We start from the raw sequence: 9,453 nt of genomic DNA on the forward strand, positions 1-9,453 counted from the left end.
GAGAGATGAGTGGTGCCCTTGTCTGAGAAAGGAGTGGGTGGAGGCTTGGCAATTTATGTCGTTTTTATGATAGCATTTCCTTTTCTTGAAGAAAACTGTTCTGTTGCTTCTTCACGTAACATGCAAAGTAGCTGGAAGAGTGAGAACTCCTCCACCCTTGAAGAAGACCCTCTTGAGTATATCTTAGCCTATTTTTGACTAGAAAAGGATGTAGGTCATGTTACTTTTCAGACTTAATTGAAATAGATTTAGAGATTAACATTTTGATTCACCACTTTAAGGATCAAAGATACTGTAAGAACAAAGAAAACAAAAAGCCAATTCTTTCAGATAAGCCAATATAGAATAAAACAAAAAGGCACTTCTTTCAAACAGGTAAGGTATTTGTTATGGTTTACAGAGTAATTTAAGATTAAAAAAACTATGATCTGTTAAAGCGATGCCTTAGTATGCCAGTGAGTTAATTTTGGCTGTAATGAGGTGATATAATGTGGATGCAGAATGCTGATGTATACAAGTTATAAATAATGTAGAAGCCCAGCTGTCGGACAGTAGAGGCTCCAGTGTGCTGTTCTGGACCTGTCTGCTGCAAAATGAGATCTTTTTCCCCTTGTGTTTGAAGCATGGAACAAATGTGATGAATATGTAGTTTTGCAGGGAAATGTTGAATTTTAGTGGTAACTACTCTAATTATAATTAGAGCCCCATTCTGGCTTCTTGGCTGCTTGAACAAATTGCTTTAAAATGCTGAGAAATATGTCTGCAAATACCTGGGATCATTAACTACAGAGTGCAGTCACTGTTGATGCCACCTCTTTCATTTGGATTTAAGGAATTATAATGAGGATAAAAATACCAATTTTTAGCGGAAGGTTTTAGATGCAGGAGCTGCAAGCATATTTGCTCTTTTCTAATATTTGAAGAGCTAACTAATGTGGAGCAGGGAAGGACAAGTTACTAGGCATGGGGCTGCTGGGAGGGGACGTGTTTTCCCCAGTGCTGGTTCTCAGAAGTTTCGAGCGTAGAGCCGAGATAGCAGGTTGCTGCATGATGCAGAGGTTTGAGACAGATTAGTTGAAGAAAAGGGTCTGTCATCTGTGGGAGGGAGATTAGCTGCAGCTCTGGGCCACGTAGTTAGAGGAGAACAATGTGCATGAACCTCCAAAACAGCCCCTGGGGAGGCTTGCTAGGCAGAGGCACAGCTTGTCAACACGGGGATGTGCTGGGAGTAGCGCTTACAGCCTGACTGCAGTACGGATTGGGAGGAAAGCCTAAAATCAGTCAACTACATTCTGCTCTCTCTAACATTTTAAGATCTAAAAGTCTTCCTAATTCTGCATGAGAATGAAACCAGGCCTGCTGACATCACCTGGGTCTTGCTGGTGAGAGTCCTGGTGTTGCACAGGAAGGAGCATTTGAAACGCCTCGCTGGGTTTAAGAGGTTTTTTGAAATGGGTACGTTCCTGAGCAGGATCTGGTATTTTTGAGTCAGTTGTTTTCTGATGAAAAATAAGACTGATCCTGCAGTAATGCTTCTCTGGGATAATTGCTTGGGCAGCCACCACCCAAAGATGAAAGGTCCTCTTCCCTCCCCACCAAGCAGCCATGTGGGAGAGCTTGGACTCAAGCAGGTTGTGCTCTGCCCTGTGACAGGCACAGGGTAAGTATCAGTAAAGAGAAGGTTAATGATGGCTGTTCTTCCTCTGTGCCAGCTGCTGGTAGTGTTTGAGGGATGGAGGTGGATGTCAGTAGGAGATTATATCAAAGAACCCGGGGTTGACAAGAAGAGTGTGATCACCCTAAGGATGCTGTAGCTGTTCTGCAAGTGAATGGTTGGGACAAGGGGGTTAAGGCCAGTTTGGCCTTGGGATCCCCTGCCTGGAGTAAGGTGGAGAAACTTCCGCAGCCTCCCAAACTGAAGCAACAGCCTTCTCTTTTCCATGAAGTAGCCCTAGCCATGGCTTTAGGATAAATCATTAAAACGTGCACAATCTAGTGCGACCATCATGAGAACAAACAGCAAACCCTTTTTGGCGTGCAAAGACATGAAAGAACTGGGCACTCCCCTGTTGGAGCTGTGGCATATTTAAACATCAGCTTGTGCAGAGAGATAGCAGTCCCAGGAGAAACACAGATATGTAGTAATGAGGAAAAGCTGAGAGAGCTTGTTTCGGTTTGCATCGACTTCCTAAATATGGTAAGAAATAGCCGCACCTAGGGAAGCCTCTCTTTTCTTTTTCAGCATAACCATCCTGTAACCTGTCCTGGCACAGGTACTCCCTTGGCTCAGGGATGCTCTGTTATTTTGCAAGAGAGAATTGATGGTCCAGTGTTTTCCACACTCAGGGAGAACTGAATTTAGCTGTAGACTTAACTCCTTTTCCTCCTCTGTCAGCTAAGCTGACAACCAGAAGGAAACTAGTCCAGCTTAAACACGTCTGAAGAGCAGCAAAGAAACTTGGTGGGGTTACTTTTTTCCCTGGTGTGGAAGCATTTGGAAGAAAGTTGTGCATTCAAAATTTGGACTGTTTTGAGGTGAATTATTTTACACAGCTCTAGGCCAAGTTATAAAACATTCTCTATGAAGTAGCTGATCTGACTGCAGGAGTGAGTCAAATGGAAAAGCCCATGTCTCAGTAGGTTTAAAGTCCTCCTTTCAAATATCCACTACAGCTGGAGCATATTATCAAGGAGAAAAAACCTCTTCTGCAGAGAAGCAGGCTAGTATATTCTTCCACAGAAGATATTTTTAGTATCTGAAATTTTTGTACTGAGGCCCTTTCTGACTACAAGATGTATTACCAGTGTACCTGGCATAATGCAAATACAGACAATCCAACAACAAAGATGTCCAAGTGAAAAGGTTTTGCAAAAAAGCCAGCATGCTCTTAGGAGAGACAACTCGGCATTTTCAGTCAGTCTGAGAAGTCATATGCAAGGTTGGTGAAATTAGCTCATAGCTTTGGCCTCCACAGTAAGATAAAATGTGCTTTCTTTTTCTCTTTGATTTAGTGGTTACAGTGGTTGAAGTTTTCCACTACCTTGTGTAAGGGGTTGCAGGGAATATGCGAATCAGAAACTCATGTTGCTCTAAAAAATATTCATGTCTGCCCTGGCTTGCTGAGGAGCATGGTTGAAAGTCAAAGACAAGATGGGATGGGACACTTGGCCACGTTCCTACCCCTCCTCTGCCCCCTTGAGGGCACTTCCCCAGCTGCTTTTCCCCTCTGAACGCCCAAGTAGAAGAGATTAAAAAGCTGAGAGATGCCCTTCTACTAGCAGGGTAGTGTGGTGTAGATTTACCACCATGAAAGGGGACGACACTTGAAGAAATAAATACCCATGTTGAGAGACAAGCTGCTGCAAAGCTTGATGGAAAACCTAAGTAAAACAAGACAAACCCACCAGGACACCTACAGTGACTTCCAGGAAATGCACCAGACGAAGAATTAAGGGTGCAAAACATCTACAGAAGCGACTTAGTGCAAGAATGTTAGAGGTGCTGGGAAAACCAATTTCACAAACCAAGGTGCTTGTGAAGGTCAGCAGTCTCACCAGAGCTGGACCCTTTGCTGCCTCCACAAGATCCATGTGTTTTCTTTCACGATCACCCTTGTTTCCCTGAAAGCTGGGGCGTGCAGAGCTCAGCCCTGCAGCTCCTTGTCCCAAAGCTGCGGTGCGTGTGAGGGACCATCGGCACAGTGTACCAGAGTGTCTGCAGGGGTGTCAGTGTGGCCCCCAACGCAGCTACAAGGCTGAAATTGCAGACAGCCGCCCATGGGCTGCTCCCAGGACCACAGAGAGAGAGGTGGGACCCATCACCACTGTGGTAGTTAATGCTTCGTTTGGTAATGCAGCCAGTTCACTGAGTAAAATGTTCACAAAGAGTAAATGACCCGTTTGGCACAACTGTACGCAGTTAATACAGTTTCCTACACAGGCAATGTTTGGTTGTGCGGCACTTGGGGTGGAGGGGAGGAGACCCAGCACAGGAGAGCTGCACATTTCCTTTTCAGGCTTTTGCACAGATCGTTCCACCCTGTGAGTGATCCCACCTTGAGCTTCTCTATTCTCTACTTTTTCCTCTAGTTTGTTATTGCTCTCCTCTGTGTATGTGTTCCCCCCCCACCTTTCAGAGACTAAAACCTTCCTGTTCCTTTTGATACCTATGTTTCACAGAAAGATCAGGCAGGGGAAGTGAGCTGTGGTTTCATCTTGGGGCCCTGTCACAAAGGGCAGGATGGCTGGCTGCTAAATTGCACCCATTTCTGAATTTCAGTCTTAATTGTCATCTCAACGAGTATGGAGGGTGTGTGCACAGCAACATGTGCTTTCAATAACGCTGCTATTATTGTTCTCATAATGCCTCCATGACTACCCCAGGGTCTTGTACAAAGTCACCAGACATACAGCAACAAAAAAATCCCCTCCTGTTCTCCAGTATAAAAAATCTCTTTTCAGAGCCAGTGCCAGCATGGCTGGCAGCATCGCAGCAGCCCCGCTCCTCTGAGTTCTCACACTCCTCAGATGTCCTGCTAACGGCGCCTTCCCCTCCAGCTAGGAACAGCTCTCAAGTCACACAAAGCAAAATTCTTCTGAATCCTCTAAAAGACATTGACAAATGCAATGATGGCTGTTCCCCTGTCCAGATGGGAGCTCTGGCTTCATCTGCCACATAAAGTCTGTCCTCATCAAATGCACTGTGTGCCTTGCTAGGCTGTTCTCACCTCACATCCTCAAGTGAGTTGGCATTTCCAGGTAGAATCTCAGCATGGTCTGGGGGGAGAAAGGACCTTTAAAGGTCATCTAATTCCAACCCCTCCATGGGCAGGGACACCTCCACCAGCCCAGGCTGCTCCAAGCCCCGTCCAACCTGGCCTTGGGCACTGCCAGAGAGGGGGCACCCACAGCTTCTCTGGGCAACCTGGGCCAGTGCTCACCACCCTCACAGGGAAGATAGGAGCAGGGAGGTCTCTTACCATGATGTTTTGAAGTAGCCCAGCTGGAAACTGGAGTTAAGGAAAGTTGTACAGTTGTCCTCCAAGTAGAGTTTTAGCCAGTTTGGCTTTCTGAGTTGGTGGTGGTGGACTGTGAGGAATTTCATAGTTTCACAATGCAGAGCTTTATAGGAGAAAATGTCAGAATAGGATGAATTCTGCCCAGACGAATTATATTTCTATTGCCCAGTAACCAGAATGCCTAGATTTGAACTGTAATCCTGGCAAAGATATTTGCAAGGGCTGTGGCTACCCCATGCAAAACTTTATTCCAGTTCTTCTCTCTGTGCACACCCTTTTGATTTGATTTTTATTTTGTAACTATTGACTATCACCTCAAGAGGACAGAACTGAGTTCCTCATACCATAAAGAAAATAAATGTACAGTAGCAAGTATTTAAGAAGATTTTCTTTCATCAGTGAGATCTGCAGCATTACTCTGTGTAGCTTCTGATGGCAAGCCACTGGGGTACTTGGATAGGTGTTTTGGTGTCCAACACCAAGATACTTGAGGGCACCAAGATTAAAAGGCACAGTTAAAACAGTACAGAGCAATACAACATGGGTAAAGTTACCAGGCTGGGGTTTTTTTGAGAAGTAGATGAGTTTGTTGTTGTCCAAATTACAAGTGGGTAAATTCTGCTCATCTGAACACCCTCTTGATGACTATCCTGGTACCCTGGTACAGTGCCTTCTCGCATCAAAGTGGTTTAAGATGCCCTTACACTATCTATTTGTTGCTCATGCCCCAGATAGGTTTGTAACACAGCTCTCCAGTGAAGAGACAGATTTATTATCCTTTACAGGAAAGACGTATCTGCAGTATACCTGCTGTGTACCAAAACAGCAAGGCCTCTGTTATTTGGTTTTATTCTGTTATTCCCCTGCGGTTCCTACATGTATGCACTTTTTGTGTATGAGCATTTCTGCTGCCTTTCTGCAACTGATAGTTGCAGAACGCAGCTTCTGTTTCCTGCCTAGCGTTTCGCACACGGCAGGATGAGCCCAGGCTGTGCTGGGTGTGGGTGTGTGGCTGCGCTCAGTGGCCAGCATCACCAGCTTCGGAGGCAGCTGCGGAGCGGCGCAACGTGGGGTGAGTTAGCTCAGCATCGGCCTTGTGTGCGGACAGCTGCCCTGCAGGAACTGATGTTTTACAAAAGCCCACATGCAAAAATTTGGCACAAACTCGAAAGGGCCACGTCTTACCTGCTTCTGGGTCACAGAGCCACGTGCTTAAAGCCTGCTGCATCACCCCTCTTGCAGCAGAGTTCGAGAACACACTGAGCCCATGTCCTGGTTTTGTAGGGACAGAGTTATTTTCCTTATAGTAGCTAGTGAGAGTTTTGTTTTGGGTTTGTGCTGGGGCTGATGTGACAACACACCAGTACTTATATATCTCAAGGTTTATGTTTCAGGTTTTCCACTGCACCTGTGGTTAGAATTTAATTTGTTTGTTTGTTTGCTTTTTTCCCTCTCTCTGCACAAGAGGATGGGGGGAGGGAGAGGCAAAAGCCTGAGATTTTCTGTGGCAAGTGATCCAGGTGTGATCCAAGCTGACCAATAAGAATGTATTGCAGAGTCTACTGGGGACGGCACTTCTCTTCTCCCTTCCTCCCCTTCTACTTCGTGATGGCAGCCGTCCTGGTTCCTGAGCCTTACCCCTCCCTTTTCATGTCTTCATTGGCATATGGCCAGTAGCTGCTGTTTGTGAGCTATTATTGCTTTATTATCATTGTTCCTATTCTTCTTACAGTTTATTTGTATTATTAATGTTATTATTACTATTTCAGTTTGGTTTAGTTATTAAATAGTGTTTATCCCAATTGATGAATTCTTTTACTCTCCCAATTCTCTTCCTCATCTCTCTGGGGATGAGGAGGTGAGCTGCGTGGTGTTTAGCTGCTTGCCGAGTTAAACCACACCATCCCATCCCCTCACTTTCCTGAATGAGTCGTGTGTAGTTTACTGAGCATCATTTCAGCAACTCTGCCATCTCTGCCTGCCACTGCTGCTGCTCTGCCCGCACCATCCACTGCTGGGTTATTTGCCTGCACTGGCTTAGCCCACAGCTGGGCAAACCCTCCTTTCCCAGGGTGGGAAGGTGGGCTGCAGGGTGGGTTGGTGAGCACCAGTCATCAGTGTGGCTGTCACTGGTGCCCACACACACACAGCATCCCAGCCTGCAGTCCCTGCTGGGAGGGACAGGTGGTGGCCGGGTCGGGCAGTCAAGGGCCAGCACAAGCCTGGATGGCACAATGCTGCACAGGCATCGCAGATAACACCTCAGCTCCCACTGGGCACAGCTGGCCCCTGTGCTCCCAGCAGTGCTCCGCTAACCAAGCAAGGACTTTCCTTCTGCACCAGTCTCAGCCTTCAAATGTTCCTAGTCACATTCTCCAGATAGCGTAGCATTAAATTGAAGCTGGGGACTTGTTTGATGGAAAACAAAGAAACAGCATCTGCCCCAACCCCAAATAAAACCAACCTCACAAGTCTTTCCAAGGTCTGCATCAGCTTTCACAGAGATGCAATTATTTGCCCCACTGCTGCCAACTGGTTTTAATGCTTTAAGAAATGTGTCCATATGTTGCAGCCCAAGTTGTTTGCTAAAATGCCTGATGTGCAAATAAAATGGATTGGCAAGTTCTGTATCCTCACCAAAGCAAATAAATCAGCAATAACTTTTCCCTGCATGCTTACAGGTTCCAGGAGGAGTGGACTCGGGACATCGTAGCTCCTGGGCGTTGTGATCATCTGCCTAAGTTAACGAAAAGCAGTAGTGCACCAGTGAAACACGCTGTACCAGGACACGGCGCTGCAGTCCAGACGGTGGATGCAATACATGTTGTTGAAGTCCATGGACATAGGGATAGTTATAACAAGCCAAGGTGTCAGATACCTGGATAGCTGGTGGCTGAAATGCAATTCCTTCTCTGGACCAAAATGAAGTTTGGATAGAAATATGTGCCTTAAAGACAACGTAGAAAGTTAATTATTCATATGAATTCAAAAGTTTTCTATATTCCAAGATGGTTATTTAACAGAAATGCTTCAAGGTCTGATACAAATAAAACAATGAATGAGGCTGGCAGTCCATAGCCATTCTCTACAGTGTGCAATGTATTGTGACCGTGGCAAAAGCATAATATCATTCTGCTGTACGTCTAGAGAGAAGCAGTAGCTAGTTTCTGTATTTGCCTCATACAAAGTCACTGATGATAATTACACATTCGTAAGATTGCAACCTTCTTTTAACCAGTGTTTTTTGTAAGCATTACAGAATGAAAAATCCCCCATATTTTTACACAGTAGTACAATAGAACTACAATAAAATTTTGTTTTTAATTAAAAGCCCCTGTTGTTTTGTATCAGGAAGGACTTTTTGTTTAATTCACCTGCCCCTCATTTAGAGCCCACGTGAGACAGGCGCAGCAGAGGCTCAGCTCCAGACCCGCCAGCCTGTGGGAGAGGGGCGAGCATATGGAGGGACGTGCTGCCTGCCCCTCGAGGGACCATACCATTGAGCACCTACAGCTGGTGTAGGTGTCACGGTGTGCAAGCAGCCAGCGTGCAGGCTGGTGAGTGGGGAATGGGTGCAGCCTTCCTGGAGCAGGGTGCCTCCGATGACTGCTGCAGCATCCTGGTGAGACCACTGCAAGTAAAGGGGCAATATAGTTTTTTGGAAATCTGCTTTCTTTTCCTATTATTAATCTGTTCGCTGTGTGAGGAAACAACCTGTTTGAGTTTTTTTCTTGTTTTGTCCATTTTGAATAGTTAAGTGATATGACTCCTATTCTGCTGTTTATATGCACACACGTGTACCTTATAGTTACACAGGATAGTTATTTTTGTTCAAGTCGAAGCCTTATTTATTCTCCTGTCATCAACTGTCTAATGGGTGCTGTCACATTCCCATCATGATGATCTTATAGCAAGCCCCAGTCATTGTTTTGTTGTAAGTCCCACTTGTTTTGAATCAGGTATCCTCTTAAGACTTTCAGGTCTGCAGTTTTGCTTTTGAAATTCAAGTTACTGTAGCTTGCTGGCAGGCCTAGAAATGCCCTGTGCCATCCTGGCCATACTCAGCAGAGATCAAAACCACGTGCTTGAACTTGAGCTTTGTGGAAGTCGCAGCAAAAGACCTTTGGATTTGTTCCTAATAGGCTCAGTTCTTCTATAGGTTACCAGTCTGCACTCCTACAAGGCACTTCTTAATACATGCTGTGGAGAGGATAATGGATATACTTCCCAACACTCATGCCAATTAAGTAATCAGTTCATTAAATTAATACTAGCCAATGTTTATCAGGACATATTTGTGCTGTGAACCATTTTTTCTGCAGTTTTTCGGTGCCCTGCCAGACCCAGACAGCTTCTGTACCCAGATGCACTCCTACATCCCATGTGCAGCGTTGGCTTGAAAGGGTTCAGAAAGTTTTGGAGAAGGTGCGTTATC

At 45.5% G+C, this 9,453-nt stretch overlaps 1 protein-coding gene across 1 annotated transcript in view; it reads left to right on the top strand.

Moving 5' to 3' along the window:
- The window catches only part of SUSD3 (sushi domain containing 3), a 17,688-nt gene extending 9,784 nt beyond the window's left edge, over positions 1-7,904 (top strand). The window contains exon 5 of the mRNA XM_010180059.1: positions 7,700-7,904. Coding sequence (XP_010178361.1) covers positions 7,700-7,904 — 205 coding nt within the window. The remainder of the gene's footprint in view (positions 1-7,699) is intronic.
- The last annotated feature ends 1,549 nt before the right edge of the window (positions 7,905-9,453 follow it).

This window comes from Mesitornis unicolor, unplaced genomic scaffold, assembly GCF_000695765.1.
Source record: "Mesitornis unicolor isolate BGI_N332 unplaced genomic scaffold, ASM69576v1 scaffold21202, whole genome shotgun sequence".
NCBI classification, from domain to species: domain Eukaryota; kingdom Metazoa; phylum Chordata; class Aves; order Mesitornithiformes; family Mesitornithidae; genus Mesitornis; species Mesitornis unicolor.